General features: G+C 37.8%; 2 protein-coding genes across 2 annotated transcripts in view; both read right to left on the reverse strand.

Annotated features, from left to right (window-relative positions):
• Positions 1-22,663, reverse strand: part of LOC310715754 (chloride intracellular channel protein 5) — a 161,418-nt gene that overhangs the window by 113,840 nt on the left and 24,915 nt on the right. The window lies entirely within an intron of this gene.
• On the reverse strand, positions 341-17,372 carry rcan1b (regulator of calcineurin 1b). Its single transcript, XM_083522504.1, has 4 exons — positions 16,977-17,372; positions 3,011-3,184; positions 2,679-2,838; positions 341-1,824 (listed from the first exon to the last, which is right to left on the reverse strand). Exons 1-4 carry the CDS (start codon positions 17,097-17,099, stop codon positions 1,652-1,654), a joined length of 630 nt encoding a protein of 209 aa, XP_083378630.1. The 5' UTR covers positions 17,100-17,372; the 3' UTR covers positions 341-1,651.

Consider the following 22,663-nt stretch of genomic DNA (forward strand, 5'->3'; position numbering starts at 1 on the left):
TCCAACACTGGCCATAACAGGACTGACTGGTTGCTTTAACGTGCACTTACATGTAGTAATGAAAAGTAATGTTGAGCCTAATGTGACACAGTTCCCCTTTTGCATATGGAATTAAGGCATGGCAAAATCTAACAGTGCAGAGACAGGTGGACAGGGACAGGACAGGAGGGTATATGGGGAGTAGCAGGGAGGATTTCATTTTACTGAACCACTGAATAACAGAACATTCCTGCTGTCTAAGGATCAGTTTATCAGTTTTTGAAAAGATAGATGCTACATTCAAATGCACCTCATACTTGTACTGTAGTGATGGTAAATTTGATACAAATCACAGAATGCATTTAAAAATTTTACTTTCTTTATCCTTTGACATTGGGTTTGACTAATCTCAACAGACAACAGAGTACAACAGATCACATTAGATCATTTTATGTAACAGAAATGAAGCGACACTCAAGTCACATCGAATGCGTACCACATAATAAGGCATTATTCTTCAAGGGCCGTATTCAGACATGCAGAATTCAAAAGGTACATGAATATTCACTTTTACTTGATTTTCTGGGAGAATATTTAAATTATTTTTTAGTGTAGTTCATGACTCAGAAGTTGCCTTTCTTACAGTAAGTATCAATTTGTTAAAAAAATTGGAAGATTTATACAATAATAATTGTAGAAGTAATTCTTTTCTTGCCATATGATTTTGGGAGGAAACATAGCAGAACTATTCACATGGATCATTATTAGCTGCAGTCTGGGAATAGCATATTTCTAATTCATTCTTAATATTCTAATTTGCATCTTTTATGCTACTTCTAATGTGCATTAAGTTGACTCAAGAGGAATTGCTTCCAATTACTGTTTCAAAACACCATGTGTCATACAACAGAATTATAAACATAGATAGTTTTAAGCAATTCTTTAGCTATTAAAAATAGCAAGTATAGCAAGAACTACTGCTAGTAATAAGCTATTGTACAAGTTTATCAAGTGGCATCCAGCACTCTGCAGCATAATGTCTCCTCAGTGACAAACAAGAAAATATGTATTTGGCTCAGGAGTTCACTGAACCTCCAGACACGTTTATTCTTGTCTGATATTGTTCCAAATGAATAAATCTGTAAGGGCTGGTGTGACCCTGACTCAAGTGTGTAGTTGCCTCTGAGATCTGAATACAAATCAGTACAATTTCAGCATTCACTCCTCATTACCTCCTGCTTATTTACCTCAACACTGAATACAGCCCCTAGCGCATAATAGAGACAAAATTGAAAAACTACAAGAACAGTTATACACCATACAAGAATCAACATAGACAAATACAACAATCTACAACATAATGACAATGAGTTGGTCTACATTAGTGTCCATTAACAGTGTAGACATTCACACATAAAAAAAAATAATAAAACAGACTCTCCAAATGCCACTTCTGCAGTATGAGGATGTAAATTCCAAGCAACAGCTTTTTTTTAATTAAATAAATTAAATGCACTTTTAAATGCTTTATTCTACCAGATTTTAAATCAGAAGCATATGTGATGGCAAATATTCCATATCAGAAATAGATGTTTATATTTGCTGCCTCCATGTGGAGGGTGAAACTGGATTACCAGTTCAATTACCACTTTGCCAAATTGTTAAAGTAAATTCACTTCTTGACAGAGCAAGAATAATCCGGGCGCCGAGTCTGAATGATTTTGGGGCGGGCCCGGGTTCCTCCATCTGGGTCTTCCTCACTTCCCGAGCTGTCATCGTCTTCACACACATGTACTATCACACTAGGAGTGGTGGTAGTTCCAGTGTGTAACTCATACTGCTCACCTAAAACAGTTATAACAAAGAAAATGTATCAGGATTCACCATCACCAAAACAGGCTGTACCACTGCAACCTCAACTTTCAATTTTTGGCTGACAGGAGAGTAAATCTTTTCACTTCATGGTGCATATTTAGATACATTTCTGCTCCCCACAAACTTAGAGTGATTCATTTTACTTATTGTAACCATTCTGCCATCACAAACTAGCCTTGTCATTCTCAGTCTCTCTATGTATAACATGGCATTTCTGTCCAAAAAACTGCCTCTCACTAGATGTTTTTCTTTATTGCACCCTTCTATGTAAACTCCAAAGTGTGTGGAAAAACCCAGATAAGCACTTATAAAATTATTATGTTGGCTGATGTGAACATTACCCAAAGCTAGTGGTTTGAACCTGCATGGTTTTATACACTACTGCAATACGATTGGCTGATTAGCATGTTCTTAATAAACTGCTCATTGTTTGCATATACAAACACAAATTAAGTGAACAGCATTAAGCTAGTTAATGTTAGATAACCTGAAACATTATAAACCAGGTATAAATAAATCATCAAAAACAGTTTGTACAATGAAAAACATTCTTTGCTAAAATATTTGTATTTGTTTTTCACCACAAAAAGAAGCAATTTTAACAGAGGTATGCATATTGTTCATATCCACTGTATCATGTCATTGTATATAAACAGTAACTAAACTGGCTAATCTGTTTCTTTTCATGTTCAGGTATATAAGGTGATTTAGCAAAAGCTACAGCTCAAAGTGAAGCTCAAAGATAGTATCACTATTGATGTGTAAGGACAAATGTAGGATGAAGTGTTGGTTTCTGCAGTGAGACTGCTGCAGTGTATTTTTACCTGGTCCAAGTTTGGAGACAGCACACAGCAGGTCATAGTTAATCAAAGGTGTAGCATCTGGAGACGGCTTCCAACCCACTGGAGGAGAAGCTGGAGGAGAAATGAGGAACTGCTTCTCTGGCTTTGGGGGCTCTAATCGAGGGCTACCTATATGCACAGACTGAAAGAAGAATGGTGCAGCAAGAAGGAGGAGAGAAAAGCAATACAGAAAGGAAACAATGTTCAGAAAATGTTTAATCCAGTCAACAGTCATTGAATGTAGTCTAAAACAAGTTTTAGTCATATACATTCTTTATTGTGTGGTTACTGTACTCTAATGTGGTTATTGGTACCTGAGCAAAATAAAGGCGCATCTCTTTGCCATTAAAGTCACTCTTGTGAAGGTTCAATCTTGCCTGAGTAGCAGCCACAGAGTTGGTGAAATTAATGCGTACACGGAGAAAGCTTTTGAAGAACTGGAAATATACTCCTGTATCAAACTGCTGAAACAGTGCCTCAAACTGGTCCTGAAGATGAGAAAAAAATAGAAAAAGACAACATAGAAAATCCTGTACCATGGCCAAGAGTAATGCTGCAACTCACGATTATTTTCATAATCAATTAATCGGATGGTTGTTTTTTTTAGGAATTGGATAAAAAATAAGATAATTAATTATTTATCTAATATTTAATTGAATAATTAGATGTTTTGCTTATTATAATAATGCAAAAGCCACAAATTGAGTTTAAGCATATTTGATTTAGTAATTTTAAAGCTTATAATTGCTGCTTGTTGAGGAGTGCATGGGGGATTTCTCCTGTGAACAAAATTGCTTCTTTCTGTTAAAAAAAAAGCTTGAAATAAAACAGCATTTCAGTATGAAACGTGAAGCAATTTGGGTAAATCAACATTTGTATTGTATTTTGCAGATTGCAAGTTGACAACAATGCTCAAATAAAATCTATATAAAATAAAATATATCATTGTTTTGACAGGTTTTGTTAAAGAAACCTTTGTGAAAATATAATCATCTAGCATATATAATTAATTAAATTTTGTATAATAATTAAATGGCGCATAAATTTAATATGCAAACAATGAAAACAAGCATTTAAATGTAGTTAAGCCGCAGTAAATCACGTTTGATTTACTGTTGTACTGTAGTAGACAAATGGCAAAAAAAGAGAATGGAACGGAGAAACGCAGCAAACTAACAGGCTTATTAAAAAAAAAAGTAATCATTTACTGCTGCTGTTATTTGCTGCTTTTAGATTTAGTGTTTGTTTACGCTGATTTAATTGAATCATCACAATGTCGAGAGCGAGCTGATTGATGCTCGCAAGTCACGACAGAACAGATCCAGTGCGACTTTCCCGAAGTTACAACAAACAGTTTATACCATAGCACTTCATTAAACTACGCCATTTTCACATAACGAGGATTCTACAGTTTCTGCTCACCGTGCTGATGTTTCACCTTCATCCGTGACACCAGTGTGTTTTCTTTTCACGTGCTCATGCATCACTGTGTTACTTCAATCCCACACAAGCTTCCAGGCACAGCTTTCTTTGTTGTGTTTAATATAAAATGCTCCCATGCCTTGTATGACTTGGAACACACTTTTTCCTGCTGCGGGTTGACCCTGTACTGTCCAGCATTTTCCCAGGCAGCTGTTATCTTACAATCACACTAAACCGTAACTTGAGCAGCCCAACTAATCGATAATGACATTCATTCACAACAAATTTCTTTATCGATTATTATCAATTAGTTGTTGCAGCTCTAGCCAAGAGATATTTTTTTCTGTAGACCCACTCTATTTCCAGAATGCATCACCAGACTAACAAAATATATATTATCTTATGTACAATGTTACTAAACAGCCTTGCCTAAACTGACAGGTGTCTAAACACATTTCTGTCTTTTTACATTTCTGTGTAACCACCAAGATGGATTGTAATTTGTTTTCTTCAAGTGTAAGAGTATACTACCAGACATAGACTACATAGATTCCCCAGTATTTATGTATTATGTCCGATACTTGTCTGTTAAATTTATTTGCATAAATTATTTCTCAGCCAGTACTCTCTAGGATAAACTGCTATACAGTCCACCACCACATGTTCCAGTCACTATATGTGTTAGCTAGCACTTAATATCTTCTGCTATAGCACCTTATAGATTTACAAATGGCAGCTTAACTACCTCTTATAAGGAAATTCTGCACCTGTGCATCCAGGTTGAGAAGAACCCTGTTGTTTTTTACAGGACTGTTATTAAATGTTATTAATATATATATATTTTTAAATAATTCATGAATCTTGGGCTACAGGTCAGAAATTTATGTTATCATGTTCTGGCAAAAGACTGGTCCAGGGTGAGATCAGAGACTCTGCAGAGACAGGCTAGTTTTAGTATACACTATCTCACAAAAGTGAGTACACCCTTCACATTTCAGCAACCATTTTAGTACATCTTTCCAAGGGACAGTACTGTAGAAATGAAACTTAACAATATATTTAATGAGTAATCAATGTGCAGCTTGTATAGCAGTACAGATTTACTGTCCTCTGAAAATAACTCAACATACAGCCATTACTGTCTAAATAGCTGCCAACAAATGTGAGTACAACTAAGTTAACATGTCAAAAGTGTGTCTAAAGTGTTAATATTTTGTGTGAGAACACCCTCGTTATCCAGCACTGCCTTAATCCTCCTGGGTATGGAATTCACCAGAGCTGCACAGGTTGTTGCTGGGATCCTCTTCCACTCCTCCATAATGGCATCACAGAGCTGATGGATGTTAAGACACATGGCGCATCTCCACATTCTGCTTGAGGATGCCCCACAGATGCTCAATAGGTGTAACAAACTCACTGACCCCGTACTGGAAGAAAGACAGACAGGCAATAGTTCACCAAGCAGAGCCATCTTTATTTACATTCGTTTTCACCCTGGCGCTTTCCTCTCCAGTATTTACGCCAGGGCACACCCACACACTCGCGGTTCGGGACGCCTTTCCTTCCCGACGTTTGCCGGCAGTCTCTCCCGGATCGACATGCACTTCCTTCGGCGTCTGCCCGTCTCAATCGCAGACCGGCCGCTTTCTCTCTTAGCGCCGCCCGAGTTTCCTCACGGACCAGCACGCCTTTTCCACCGGCACCCGTTTGCGTTTAGTCCCCGTTCGGTGACCCTTCCTCTCGTCTCTCTGCTTGGTGACACTCTCTCCTCGAGGTTGGCATCTCTCTCCTCTTTATTAGTGTTGCCGGACTGAAACAGAGCGCACTGATTACTCTCATCAGCAGCAGGTTGTTCTTACCGCTCGTTCCGTCCGGCTCCGCCCTCCACTCGCGCCCCGCTGCCACAATAGGATTCAGGCCTGGAGACATATTGCTCACTCCATCACTTCCACCTTCAGCTTTCTCAGCAAGGCAGTTGTCATCTTGGCGGTGTGTTTTGGGTCGTTATTATGTTGGAAAACTGCCGTTCAGTCCAGTTTCTGAAAGGAGGGCATCATGTTCTGCTTCAGAATGTCACAGTAAATGTTGAAATCCATGTTTCCCCTCAATGTACCAGGAGCACTCCTGCAGCCTCAGACCATAATGCTACCACCACCATGCTTGACTGTAGGCAAGACACAATTGTCTTGTTACTCCTCATCGGGGCATCGCCACCCATGCTGCACACCATCTGAGCCAAACAAGTTTATCTTAGTCTCATCAGACCACAGGACATGGTTCCAAAAATTATTGCTCATGAAAAGGATGCCTTCAACAAACTATTTGCAGGCTTTGTGAGCCAGCTTCAGAGGAGGCTTACTTCTGGGAGGACAGCCATGCAAACCGACTTGTTGCAGTATGCTGGCCTAAACACTATCAGAAGCACTGACCTACATTTACAACCTAAATTCTAATATTTGTTACATGAAATTGTATTAATTTATTCCCAACAGTTTATTCTCTTCATTTCATAGCGTTTCTCTTGGCTGCACTGCTTCCAGCACGTGTATGTGGATGTTAGTGTCAGCATTTTTCCGTCCTCTGATTGGTTGGTCAGAGGGAATTTGTTACAGCCAAATACAGCCAAGCTACAGACACATCTTTAGTGCTCTGCACACATTAATACATCAGAGTTAGACTTTTTATGCCTACAGAGGAAGAGAAATTGATTTGGTCTTGGGCATACTTAAAAATCTATTTTCAAGGCGGACTTTTCCAGAAACCCCAAACCACCAAACTAGCCTGTCTCAGCCCAGGATTTGGGTTTGTTCGCCACTTCCAGACCAGTGAATACAAGCGGTACCACTGGATTACAGCCTCTGAGGAGCGGTGAAAATTATAGGAGTATGCATTATGACTATGCATCTCTGGTGAGTATGATGTATTTTATTACAGTTTTTTATATTTGTCATGTTATTAGACAAATATTGATTATGAACTGCTCCATATGATGTAGGTGCACAGTTGAGGTTGTAGTCTAGAGGTTTGGGGTCTTAACTGGGTTCCTTGTTTTAGTAAAATGGTATTCACCCTAAATATGTGAAATGCCTCTCTTGCTGAAATGGCAAGTATTGTTATATTGCGTTTTTGTATAGTATTGATAGTTTCTTTAATTGCGACATGATAGTGGTGGTATTAAGAGGTGGATTAAGTCAGGTAAGTCCCCACAGGCCCAGGTACCAAATGCACACTGCTCAAACCTTACTCAAATTACCAAATTTGAATAGCTCTAATACAAGTTACACAAATTTGTATTGTCCTGCCAAACAGAAAAAAATGAATGAATAGGACATTTCGCTTTACATGGTTACACGACATACGCTGTTATCACTTAGAGTGTACTCACTTTTGTTGCTTTCTATTTTGACAATAATGGCTATATGTTGAGTTATTTTCAGAGGACAGTAAATCTGTACTGTTGTACAAGCTGCACATTGACTATCCAAGTTTCATTTCTATAATATTATCCCATGAGAAGGTATAATAAAATAGTTGCTGAAATATGAGGGTTGTACTCACTTTTGTGATATACTGTATATAATACATACTTAATGCTGCTGATATTGATTAAGTAATTGAGAATTAACAATTATTCCATCGATTAATCAAGTAATCAGAAAAGAAGTACTTTTTCTTTATTAAAAAACAATACTAAATAAGAGAAAGAAAAAGTCACGTCTCTTAAAATGAACAAGTAATTTGTTTTTCTTTTTAGAAAAATCAACATTTTTATTGATGAAATTGTATACAAGAATATCAGTGAAAACTAAATCCTTTTAGAGCTTATAATAGCCATATTACATCAAAATGCAAACACAGTTGCGTTTAAAAAGTCCCTCCGCAGTGGCAGCGTAGGGTAGTTTAAAGGGAAAATATTCATTTTAAATTCTCAATGAACTAAATTTGTGAATTTATCACCAGCTTTAAAAACGTGCACCATTACCTGCTCTACACAGTACTGTATAAAATAATAATAAAAATAAAAATCTATTTCTAATTACTTTAAAAAATGGTAACCGTGCTGTACAGTGTTTTCTTTATGTTTTACTGTGAAATGATCCTAAACTTTGGAAAGTTTATGATGTTTTCTTCAGCCAGAATCTGCTCCTCGTCCCTCACTAATATATATATATATATATATATATATATATATATATATATATATATATATATATATATATATATATATATATATATATTATAAATAAACAAAATCAATTACTAAAAACAACTAAAATTCTGTATCTACTGAAAAAAAGCATTAATAGCAACTAAAATAAAATAAACCATTACAGGCACAGGGTCGGAAGCGAACTCTCGCGTGGTTCATACGCGATGGACTACTACAGCACACCAAGGGGTATAAGCACACCGAGGGTGACGTATAAGAGTGGAGGAAGGTGCACACAGGTGGATTATGTTCTATGTGGAGATGCAACCTAAAGAATATTGGAGACTGTAAGGTGTTGGCAGGGGACAGTGTAGCTAGACAGCATCGAATGGCGGTCTGTAGGATGGTTTTGAAGGTGAAGAAGAAGAGGAGGAGAGTGAGGACTAAAAGAAAAATAAGATGGTGAAAACCGAAGATAAAAGACTGTAGTGTGAGGTTCAGGGAAGCGGTCAGACAGAGGCTCAGTGGTGGTGAAGAGGTGCTGGATGATTGGGCAACTACTGCAGAAGTGATAAGGGAGACAGTTAGAAAGGTACTTGGTGTGACATCTGAAAAGAGAAAGGAAGACAAAGAGATGTGGTGATGGAATGAGGAAGTGCAGGAGAGCATAAGAAGAAAGAGGTTGGCAAAACAGAATTGGGATCGACAGAGTGATGAGAGAAGAAGGCAGGAGTACAAGCAGATACGGCAGCAGGTGAAGAGGGATGTGGCAAAAGCCAAGGAAAAGGCATATGAGAAGCTGTATGAGAAGTTGGACACTAAGGAAGCGATTGGCCAGGCAGAGGGGAATGGGAAGGACATGCTTCAAGTTAGAGCAATAAACGATGGAGATAGAAATGTGTTGACTAGTGAGAAGAGTGTGTTGAGCAGCTGATAAATGAGGAAAATGAGTGAGAGAGAAGGTTGGATAGTGTAGAGATGGTAAAGCAGGATGTAGATAGGATTAGTAAGGAGGAAGTGAGAGCAGCGATTAAGAGGATGAAGAGTGGAAAGTCGGTTGGACAAGATGACATACCGGTAGAAGCATGAAGATGTTTAGGAGAGATGGTAGTAGAGTTTCTAACAAGAATATTTAACAAGATTTTGAAAGGTGTGAGGATGCCTGAGAAATAAAGAAGGAAAAGTTATGGGAAAGAGTAGTGAAAGCCAGACTGAGAGAAGAGGTGACCATCTAGGAGCAACAGTATGGTTTCTGCCGACGAAGAGCACCACAGATGTATTATTTGCTTTGAGAATGTTGATGGAGAAGAATAGAGAAGGTCAGAGAGTTGCATTGTGTGTTTGTGAAATTAGAGAAAGCGTATGACAGGGTGGAGAGTGAAGTTGTGGTATTGTATGAGGAAGTCAAGTGTGGCAGAGAAGTTTGTGAGGGTGGTGCAGGACATGTATGAGGACAGTGTGACAGCAGTGAAGTGTGCAGTAGGAACAACAGACTGGTTTAAGGTGGAGATTGAACTGCATCAAGGATCGGCTCTAAGCCCTTTTCAGTTTGCCATGGTGATAGACAGGCTGACGGACGAGGTCAGACAGGAGCCTCCATGGACTATGATGTTTGCAGATGATATTGTTATTTGTGGTGAGAGTAGAGAGCAGGTTGAGAAGAGCCTGGAGAGGTGGAGGTACACGCTGGAGAGAAGAGGAATGAAAGTCAGTAGGAGTAAGACAAAGTACATGTGTGTGAATGAGAGGGAGGGCAGTGGAGTGGTGCGGTTGCAGAGAGAAGAGCTGGAGAAGTTCAGGTACCTGGGGTCAACAGTGCAAAGTAATGGAGAGTGTGTTAGAGAAGTGAAGAAAAGAGTGCAGGCAGGGTGGAGTGAGTGGAGAAGAGTGATAGCAGGAGTGATTTGTGATAGAAGAGTATCTCTGAGAGTGAAAGGGATGGGAATGGTTTGGACATGTGCAGGAGGAGGTTCATTGATGTGGTGAGGGAAGACATGCAGGTAGTTGGTGTGAAAGAGGCAGATGTAGAGGACGGGGGTATGGAGATGGATGATCGGCTGTGGTGTGCCCTAATTAGAGCAGCCGAAAGAAAAAGAAGATAGTTACATTTCATGTTGTGGAACACCTGAGAGCCAAGTTACTGTTTACACCTACGCTATAGCTGCCATACAATGATTTTTACAAGTCTGTCTCTCTCTCTCTCTCTCTCTCTCTCTCTCTCTCTCTGTCCCTCTCTCTCTCTGTCTCCAACATGCACACACAGCACAGTGACAACAGCAATAGCAAAACCCTGCCAAATATCACACAGTGTAAAGCCAGCATTACCTAATAGTAATGCATTTATTAAACTAAATGATTGGAATGGACTAAGCAGAATTTATAAAATATATTTTATATATATATATAAAATGTATTTATTTATAAGGGAAAAAATATGAAGGATCAATTTGGGCAGGCAGAAATTAGTAACAACATATCTTGAAACACTTCTATTTTATAGAATTATAAAATACTTTTATAAGTATTATAGATCCTGGACTTTCCGGCTGGATGCTTTCAGTATGGGAAACTGTATCTCATCCATACACACCCTCAAACTTTAAGGCACAACAACCCTGTTTGTGTCCTGGTTGTACTGCAGTGCTTTGCTGCCTTTACACCAGTGACTACATGGCTAAACACAACACTAATATGCTGGTGAAGGTTGCCAATAACACAGTGGTGGTAGGCGTAATCACTAACTAGAACACATATTTAGAGGAAGTGGGCATCATTCCCTCATGCTGTCACACGTACAATCTCTCTCCCGAAACATTATCAGAACTTAGGAGAAGAATTTTGATCACAGGAGAAAGCACACGAGGAACTACAGTTCTCAACAAGGCCACAATTGAGCTTCATAGGAAATTTGGGGTTTCCTCTCCTGGACAACCTACTCAAACAGCTTAGTGACTGGGGCACTGCAGCAGTTCTATTGCCTATGTCGCCTGGTCAGGTTCAAGGTGGGGTTTTTTTACATTGGGATATGTGAAGAGTCTTCCCACAGTGAACATTACCTCCTAATACCATAGCCCAGGACCAAAAGGCACTGTCCAGAGTGGTGAGGACAGTATCCCCATGTATCAGACATTTATACCCACCAGAGGTGGGAAGTAACGGAGTACAAATACTTCGTTACTGTACTTAAGTAGATTTTCTGGTATCAGCACTTTACTCCATTATTTATTTTTCAGACAACTTTTTACTTTTACTCATTAAATTTTTACACAAATATCTGTACTTTTTACTTCTTACATTTTCAAAACAGGCTCGTTACTTTAGTTTTAATTCATTGATTTGTTGAAATATATATTTTTCTTTTCACTGCACGCCGATTTAAGCCGAACAACCGATTTCCTGTTACTGTCTTTTTCAATCCGCTGGTGTATAAAGTCCTGACCCTCACTCTTTACGAAGATAAGAATCAGCAGGCAGAAGGCAGTAAGAAGTTTGGGGTTCACCTGGATGAGACAGAGGGAGTCAGTGATGTAAACATGACTGAGAACAGACACATTCATGATCATCATCATCTTTTCTCTGCTTGTGTTCTATATGTGGATCTTCAGCCTGGATACATTCATTAGATAACAACATTTTTCATTAGTTTTGTTTGTATATATATATATATATATATATATATATATATATATATATATATATATATATATATATATATATATATATATTTGGCTGTCAAAATCAAAACTATTTTGAACGGCACTAGATGTTATTAACGCTATCAATTCAGCGCGCATTTCTGTTTTTACCATTTTTATAAAAAAAAAATTTAAATACATAAATAAATATCTAAATATAAAAGAGGCGAAATTAAAACCTCCATCAAAACATACACTTATTCATGGCATCCCTTCTTTACTTAGATATACAATAAATAAATAAACTCCAACGAAAAATATTTTTAATCAGTAAACTTTTGTTTTATTTCTGCGCCAAGTCTCAAATCAAACACCAAATCCGCCATGTTTTACACAATTTACCCTCTAGGTGGCGTTTTGTGGGTTTTCCCCTCATAATGGCGACACGAACTTAAATGACTGTCTTTATTGATCGTACAGATAAAAACAATCCATCATTCAAATCTGTAAAATGTCTGTTATATATATATATATATATATATATATATGAGTATATAAAAGCTTCTTGACTTGAAGAGGTGCACTTTCTCCGGTATCACCTCATTAACTGTCCGTGTGGAAACATAGCAAAGGCTCTTAATGATGTCCACACATCTCTGCACTGTTATAGCCTTTATATTTAATCACTGTACATATGCTTATATATATATATCTCACATGCTGTACATATGATACATATTTATCTGCACTATTTGCTATGCCAAACTGCATTTCATTGCTGTGTACCTGTACTATGCAATGACAATAAAGTTGTATCTATCTATCTATCTATCTATCTATCTATCTATCTATCTATCTATCTATCTATCTATCTATCTATCTATCTATCTATCTATCTATCTATCTATCAAATAGTAATATAATGTGAGGTCCAGTTAACAGCTAAAACAGGTAGAAGTAATAACTACTTTTTACTTAAGTACATGTCAGAGCCAAGACTTCTTTACTTTCACTTAAGTAAAAAGGTATAATCAGTACTTCAACTTTTACCCGAGTATTTAAAAAAATGAGGATCTGTACTTCTACTTAAGGAATGGATGTGTGTACTTTTGCCACCTCTGATACCCAGTGATGTTGCACCAGAACCAAGAGAATCATCAAAGACATTAACCACCCAAAAAACAAACTTTTCTCGAAGTCACCATCAAGAAAGTGCTTAAAGTCTAAAAAAGAGTTTGTACCCTCAGGCAATCCGAACAAGGTTACGTTTCTGACCAGGTTCACTTGCGGAAGCCTACATATCTCTAATATCACACACAAACAATGACATGTACTATATTGCACCATTAAAAGGGTTAAGATTTTTGTATGTTTATTATACAACACAATGCGCAACCTTAAAACTGTTTTGTAGAAATGTATTAGATTTGATTCAGATTTTGTTTTTAAATGTAATGAAGACTTTTTTACATATTTAAATTGAAAGTTTTAAGTATTACTTTATACCTGTAAAGAGATCCACTTGTTCAATGATAAATGATGTACATAATATTGGGTTTGAGATTTCGCTAGATGTCCATGGACAAAACCAATTAGATTCAAAATGTAAAACAAGGGCAGCAACTCTGGAAAACTGGAACATTCACACATCTGGTACAACAGGTGAGGACTAAAAAAAAGACCTAAATGAGGTCCTGTGACGTGCCTCTACACATGACGTGTCCAGTGTGAGTTGGCCTTAATAAGAAGACTGTCAGAATAACAACTACTACAGCAAGGCACTTAAACCTCAACTACATGGATTGGATCCTCACTTACATCATGAAATGGGAAAAACAGATTTAAGGAGCATCGTCTAAGGAAAAATGCAGACGTAAAATTTTGTTCTTAGTAATAAACACAAGATATTATTCTATGTATTGTATTTCTGCACAACAATGCAATTTTCAAAAACATCAAAAACATTGTCTTTTGTGGGGAAAAAAAAGACATGCACTGAGTGTTTTAAATACTCTTGCAGATAAATGGACAACTGTTTATTCTCTACTAAGCAGTGAGTGTTGCTTAAACAACAAGATGAGGGCAAGGCTGCTTAGGAGGTTTTGGTTTAAAAAGAGCAAATAAAGGGGTCTGTTTTAAACTGGATCTGGCACATTTATGTAAAAGTTCAGAATATGACCTAAAAATATGTAAAATAAAAATGCATAAAATAATTAAATAGTAATCAACTGGAAGGAGACCTTTTGAGGGGAGCTTTTCAATACCTGGTAATCCTCTTCCAGATGAACAGACATAATAGTATATTCCCTGTCTTAGCACTTCAATCAGATGATGGTGCTTATTGCATTTGAGGAGCACTGTAGACAGAAGAGGGAAGCTGACTGATGGTGGCAAATGCAATCAGACTGCAACTGCTCTTGACCAGGTGGTGTGATCAGGTTTAGAAAGAGCTCACTACCATCAGGAGAGGAGCTATTTATTCCTCATCAGGTAAGTAAGATGAAGCATTTTTCCTTGGCCAGCTACACTGCAGCCCACCAGAGATGAGGAGCCATGGTGCATATACTGAGAGTAGAGGCACTGGGGCAGTCGTATTTTTTTATCTAAAAAATATCAAACTGAGGTTTTGTACCTTTAATCCACAGAAAATCTAGACAATGAAAATATAAATACTCTTTTTAGGTTTCCTAATAACCAATTATACATAGATACAAAACATAACACTACTCAGTCATATCCACCAAACAAGAGAACCCAGAGTCCCCTAGGGCCATATTCAGATATCTACAATAATTTGTGGGGGTTGCATGGTTTCTTGACAAAACAGAATTTGTTTAGTGATGTAATATTTATTCTGATAATTCCCAAAACCCCACTGAAAACTATATATAGAACATGCCACATGTTAAGCATACCAAAACTACAATATAAAGCAAATTCTTAGATTTAATCTTCTTAATAATTTCATAAAAAGGAGAGTGTTAAAAGTTCCTGTGTCTTTTATACAAAAATATCTGAATATGAAGAGCCTACTTGAATAATGAAGAGAGAACTAGCAGGGTCCAGGGGGACAACAGAACTTATTTGCACTGCTCAAAACATACATCTGACTGAGAGCCAAACATTTTTTTTTACAGAAACACTTGATTCTTTTTGTTTAGGCTTTAAAGCAAATACTACACAAAAAGCCCTGAAAATAACCCCTCCATATCACTCAAAATATAATCACTTTAAAGAAATGCATATGCAAATCATGTTCAAAAACCATTCCCATACTTGTCTGTCATATTTACAGGACCACAGTTTACATTTTTATTGCATTGTGATTATAAGTCATACTGACTTTATTAATGCCTTGTGATTTTGTTTATTTTAATTATTACTATAAAAAACAACTGCAGTTTTAGTTCATTATTACAAAAATTGTGAATGGCAGCTTCTGGAAATAACTAGACTACAAAGCTTGAAAAAATATTGTTCATATAATGCAGTCTTTGTGTAACTGTCTAAAATTATCTAGTTATTTGCCCCTAATTTAATTTTGTGGATAGAAAGAAAAGCAATGATGTGCACAAAGAACAGGTGATCCCAGTGGCAGATTTAGGCATGGATGACATGGGCAGCCCATCTTTCTATGGGGTGGCACAGGGCAAATGCTCATTTGCACAATTATAACCTCATGCCACCTTGTGGGGTCGATGAGTCCCAACCAGGTTAAGAGAGCGCACCCACCACTCTGAGTATTACCCTCACACTTACAGCCAGAAAGTAATGGTGGGGGTTGGGTGACATCACCACAGCCTTCAGGGTTTCCTGTGGGAGAACTGACAAGATTTGGGGTGACGTCACATCGGTAAGGAGAGCTAAATCCAAAATCATATTATGGATGACAAATAAAGGTCTAAGCAATCAGGATCCTAAGTCAGAATAAAGTAGTAAAGAAGTAGGGGGGGAAACGTGCAAAAGATAAAGGTATGCATGCAGCTCTATCACTCATCTCGTTATGAGGATAGTATAGGCTAATGCAGTAAATTAAATAGGCTACTAACTGTATATCACCTAGCTTATGCTGTTTTACCTGCTGTGCTTTTGCATCAATATTTCTATTTCTGTTCAACTACCATGCATAACATTATAATTTATAAAATGTAGTTTATAATAATATAATACAACAAAACCAGAACAACCTGACTAGTCTAGTTGGAGAGTAGTTAAACTAGCAATGTTATCTACAGGCTCTCTGCCGTAGAGATTTTGCACAGAAACTGAAGAACTTGCCTGGCTTGCCATCTGACAGCTCTCAGAAAAGTATAGACATTTGTGGACTCCTTCACGAATGTCTTACTCTTCCACTGATGGTAGCTGAAGTAGAGATTCTGTGACTTCATCACCAAATTCCATGAGACTGGGCTCAATATACACACTTATATACATACAAATACATATAATAATATTACTCTGTATTGTATGTATTAAATACACAGTTTTAATTTCATGTCTGCAGTGAATTCGGTGTAAAGTTATTAAAAGATCCTACCACCAGAGACAAGACTGCATGTTCTTTGTGCAAATCCTTGCTTTCCTATTCATATTTACTAAATATGGGACATCTAATTAGATAATCTTGGACACTTGCATAAATGCAAAGATTGTATGATATAACTGTTTTTGTAGTTTAGTAATTTACAAAAGCTGCCCCTCATTGTGTGAGGTCTTTGTAATGATGAATGCAAAAAAATGCTAATTGTTTTAATATAAATAATTCATCCAAATGAAAATCACAGGACCTTGATGTGTTATATTCAATTGAATGTGGACTTTTATATAAGCAGTACAGTATTAGTGTGAAATATGATCCTTATTATTTAATAATGCATACAATAATAATCCATTATAACTACTACTATTACTACTATCATTACACGTGAACGCTGTGTGACTCATGATGATTCACCTGCATGTACCTGCAAGTCACAGCCTGGGCAACGCGTCGAGTAAACAGTGTTAAAGGCTTTAGGCCGCTCTGTGGGAAAGGTGAAGCGCTGGCGCGAGCCATTTGATGTTGTATCCTACCTTCACGCGCGTGTCATTAAAGACCTCGTCAGGGACTCTGCATGCGATCAGCGCGTTCGGTTGCTCGTCGACCTGCACGTCCGCCGCCGTCGCCGCCCCTTTCCGTTGATCCGACTCCTGCATGGCGGATGTAAACAGCGAGGGTCGAGCAGACACCGCGCTTCGACCGTTTTCCAGCTGGAAATAAAAACAACACTGTTCTTTCACGCAGATGGCTGCGTTCCTGCCGCAGTGCTCCGTACAGAGCCGTCCGCGGCCGCAACACAGCGGTCCGTGCGCTGTTTCATTATTGAGGGACTTGTACAGGTCCCCGTGCAGTCAGACACAACCGAGCACGTCACAGGTTTTTTGTGGAGCCGAATGAAATTGTTTCCAAAAGCGGAAATGACGACAATTGATGTAAACGCAATTGCAAGGACACGAAATTTACAATTTCAGTTCCTGCGTTGCAGTGCAAAATTATTATTATTATAAATATCATTATTATCAGTTTATTAAGTAATTAATAAAGTTTTCAATTCAATTTTAATTGATAACTAAATTCAAAACCACTAAAAAACATTTTTTATACTTAATTTATTGTACTAAACAATTGATTGAAAATGGTTTTCCTTTTCTAACAGCCAAATAACAATTTACTGGTGCAAGATGTTTCCACAACCATGGATGGGCGACTCTAAAAAAATGTAGAAAATTTAGTTCTACCAAATAAAGACTTTAATAAAAAAAGATTTTAATGGGAAATAAAAACAACTAAATTCAGGACCCAGGGTGGGGTGTCGAAGAAGAAGACTTTATTCAGCAGAAATCAACACACAGTCTTGATAACCCTAACCCTCATCAGCCATCTAACATCCCTTTTTTTTACTTTCCAAACATTCATCATCATTATTTTGATAAAAAGTTGAATATAATACACAAATGGCACTTCATGACCCTCTATACCAGCCAACACTTTAAATCTGTTTTTTGAAACATTGATTACTTTAAAAAAAAAAGAAGAAATGTGCTCATTGCTGCTTCAAGTGTGATGTCAGACATTAAGCAGCTCTATGATATATTGACTTGGTTTTGTACCACAAAAATATATTTTCATGCATGTCGGAACACACAATAATAAAAAAAAAGTTAAAAGTTAAAAAACACACAATAGAGTTTGTCAATGGTTATTTTGTAAACATGTTGATATTTTATTCTGTAAATCACATATTAAGAGCAAAATGCTTTTCCAAAACCGCCCAACCATATTTAGTAACACCCACAAAACTCTATAAAAGATCAAGCACACATAGGTGTTAATCTGGCTAGATACAAGGCTTAGTATTACCAGGTATACTAAGAAAAACAGTTGCATGCATAGGTATAGACATATGAGGGAGACAAGCAAGGACAGGACATTGGTGGAGAAACGAAATAAACCAAAACCAAACACACAGCAACGTAAATAATTTATTTTCTTGACTGACAGTAATGGAACCTAAGGTTGTCTTTAGCTGTTTGAGCCCATAATCATTAAGAATTGATGCTTTTTACCTGCACATTAACTGTGTGATGCCTTCTCTGTTAACATAATTGCAATCCTCAAAGCTGTATTTATGCCTGTGTGTGTGCAGTCTCTTGCCCCAATTAAGTAACATTACCTCCAGCACCACCAATCAGACCACTCAGACTGCAAGACTCTAAAGTAAAATTTTTAGAAAATGTGAGAAGATGGTCTGAGTCTCTCTAGCTTTAGGTCAATGTCTGCTGTGTGTTCTATTGTGGTACTGTATTGCTGTGTTACACCATGGTCAATAAAAAAAGGAAATATTTTTCCAGTATATACAAGCTATAAAGCTGTCACTGCCATGAACATATCGGGCAACTCAGCCAAAAAATATGTGTTCCTCCACAAATCCAGTCCCTCATATGCAACTATGGACAATGAGCATGATCAGTTGTATGCCAATCTTGGGACCACACAGACACTGCATCATTCTGGAAGAAAACATAAATTGACATCCAGAAATCCGGTCCAAAGAACTTAACAACAAAGAAACTGCTGTAAGAGGAGGGTGAGGTTTGAAGAGAATCTTATACTGTCATGGCCCAATAGATTGTCAAACAAGGAAAAAGCCCCTACTTAAATGCCAGCATAAATAAACAGACTAAGATTTGATATTAACCACCAGAAGCACGACCTAGTCTTTTTAGGAGTGTTTGCCATAACTATCAGCACTGTATGTATGTATGTTTTCTTAATACAAAGAACACCATCATAACAATGAAATATGGTCCTGGCAGCATAAAATTATCAGCTTGTTTTCGGGATAAGAGACTGAAAATAGATCTAGAAATACTAAAGCAGCACCTCAAGAGCCAGCCAGATGTTAAAACTAGTTTGCAACTGGGTCTTCTCGCAAGACAATTATCCTAAATAAAACAATGCATCACAGTTATCTCTGTCAGAAGCAGTAAACAACAACATTGTTCAAAAGGTGTATTGTATTCATTCACTGAAAAAACAATGTAAGCTAAATGCATTTCTTCTTCTCAACTTTATTCCATAACACTAGATAAGCTTGTATTTGCAACCACATTCCTTCTATTAATGCTAATACTGACACTGCAAGTTTTCTTCTCACAAGCACATAGTAGAATTCCATACAATAATCAGTTATCAATTGGATCAAAAGGAAATACAGATCATGAACTGCTTGTATAGATCAGTGTCAGATATGAGATGATTCTGCACTAACAAATAAAATTCACAAGATTCTTCTGTGTTATGACATCAATAAATATGACTGATTTAACAAAAATGTAGTTGACCATAAAGAAAAACCTGGTAAACTTTGTAAGAAAGCAAGGTACAGTACAGTACAGTACAGTACAGTACAGTACAGTACAGTAAAGTACAGTACAGTAAAGTACAGATACTTGAGTACAGTAACTAATTACATTTACTTCGTTACTCTCCGTCACTGATGGATCCCTTTTTTCTTGTATGAAACTTTCTATAAAGGTCTCTTTCCTCACGCATTTAACCAGAAGAGGGCGCTAGATCACTGGCTATCACTTGCTCTTGATCAGCATCCATTGGTAGCGGTGATTGTGGATCCTGGACTGGACGCCAGCTCATTACATATTGTTATAACCCTGCATACACACTCATTCATGCACACATATAGGGGCCAAGTATCTGCTTACTTAACAGCTAGCTTAGCTGACAAAGCTTTCATCTTAAGATTGTGTGTTCAGGTCCCACTTAAGGTTTTAGTACTGTGCCCCTATTTCCATATCCTGCCATGAAAACTACATGTATAGTAAATCCAACTATCCACAGAGTCTGCATCAACTTGTCTCAATATGACACCTACATGTTACCATGTTTTGTAGGAGGGATTTGTAGGACCATTTAGGGCACCTGTGCAAACACAGAGAGAATGCGCACAAATACTCTTATAGGGGACCTGTTTTTTGTGCCACTGCATAGACGTATCTCTGGATTCAAATATTTTTTTGTTTTTCTATAGTGAAAAGCTTTTTTCAAGCTTGCCATTAATCGAGAGTATGTCCATTGCTCTGCATCCCAAGGCACCATTCTTTTTGGGAAGTGGAAGAACACTTGACAGAACAAACAATTTTTTTCCCAATAGCCGTTCAGATATAAAAAACTTCAGGTTTGTGTCAGAAGTAGTGCATATGTGCATCTACTATTTAATTAACTGTCATATATTCTTTATTTGTGAAAAAAAAGGATCAATTTAATTGGAATTTAGGACCTTGGTGAAAATTTTTTTTTAATAAATGTTTCTTAACTAAAATATACTCTATGGACAAAAGTATGCAGACACCTGACAAATCACATACTGTAAACTTGCTCAACGTCCCATTATAGATTTTTATTTTGTATTTATTTATTCATATAAATATGAAAGGACCTTTGAGAAGTCAGAGAGTATTAGAGAAAAAGCACACTGCTCCATCTGAACAAACATAGCTGGAGTTGTGAGGTGCCTTCGGAATGTCTTGTCTGCTCTGTATGTTGACTCACACCACAGGCCCTGTTTTCACCACTGGGAGTACATGCTCATCCTGCTGGCTAAAACAACACTGAATTCTGGGAAACATAAGCCTTTTTAGTCTCAACAACATCTGTCAGCTTGTGAAGAATTAATGTCCTGCTTCTCAGGGTACATGGGCGGTTGATGGTTTGTAGAATAAATAAAGTTTTTTAGCATTTAAAAGCACTTCTAACTCATTCTTAATTATAAAGAGAACTCCTTTAATCTTCTGCTTTTTCTTTCAGCTGCTCCCATTAGGGGTCGCCAGAGCAGATCATCCGTCTCCATACCCCCCTGTCCTCTACATCTCTTTCAAACCAACTACCTGCATGTCTTCCCTCACCACATCTATAAACCTCCTCCTTGGTCTTCCTATTTTCCTCCTTCCTGGTCGCTCCATCCTCAGCATTCTCCTACTGATATACCCCATGTCCCTCCTCTGCACATTTCCAAACCACCTCAATCTCGCCTCCCTCACCTTGTCTCCAGAATGTCCTACATACGCTGTCCCTCTAATAAACTTGATTCTAATCCTGTCCATCGTCGTCACTCCCAATAAAAACATCAACATCTTCAGCTCCACCTCCTGTCTTTTAGTAATGCCACTGTCTCTAAACCATACAACATTGCAGGATTCACCACAGTCCTATAAATGTTTCCTTTCACTCTTGCAGATATCCTTCTATCACAAATCATCCTGCTAACACTCTTCTCCACCCACACCACCCTGCCAGCACTCTTTTTTTCACTTCTCTAACACACTCTCCATTACTTTGCACTGTTGAACCCAGGTACCTACCCTTTCCCATAAATTCATGGTGTGACTGATCAACTTTATTCCTCTGTAGTTACTGCATGTCTGCGCATCTCCCTTATTCTTAAAGATCGGTTCCAGCACACTTCCTCTCCAATCCTCAGGCCTTATCTCACCTTCCAAAATCTTGTTAAACACTCGATTGCCAACTCTCCTAAACATCTCCACACTTCTACTGGTATGTCATCTGGTCCAAATGATTTTCAACTCTTCATCCTCTTAATCGCTGCTCTCACTTCCTCCTTACTAATTCTATCCACTTCCTGCTTCACCATCTCCACACCATCCAACCTTCTCTCTTGCAGCACATCCTTTCCAGCTCTGTCCCTCTGCCTAGCCAGGCATCCTTTTCTCCTTTTTTAATGTCCAACTTCTCATACAGCTCCTCATATGCCTTTTCCTTGGCTTTCGCCACATCCCATCTCCTTGTGCTCCTGCCTACTTTTCTCATCTCTCTGCCGATCCTGATTCTGTTTCACCAAACTCTTTCTCATTATGCTCTCCTGTACTTCCTCATTCCATCACTACGTCTCTTTGTCTTCCTTTCGATTTCCAGATGTCACACCAAGTACCTTTCTAGTTGTCTTCCTTATGACTTTTGCAGTAGTTGCCCAATCATCCAGCACCCCTTTCACCACCACCAAGCACATGTCTGACCTCTTCCCTGAATCTCACACTACAGTCTTCCTCCTTTAGTTTTCACCATCTTATTGTTCTTTCAGTCCTCACTCTCCTCCTCTTCTTCTTCACCTCTAAAACCAACCTACAGACCACCATCTGATGATGTCTAGCTACACTGTCCCCTGCCAACACCTTACAGTCTCCAA

The sequence above is a fragment of the Silurus aristotelis genome (assembly GCF_946808225.1).
Source record: "Silurus aristotelis genome assembly, chromosome: 20".
NCBI lineage: Eukaryota > Metazoa > Chordata > Actinopteri > Siluriformes > Siluridae > Silurus > Silurus aristotelis.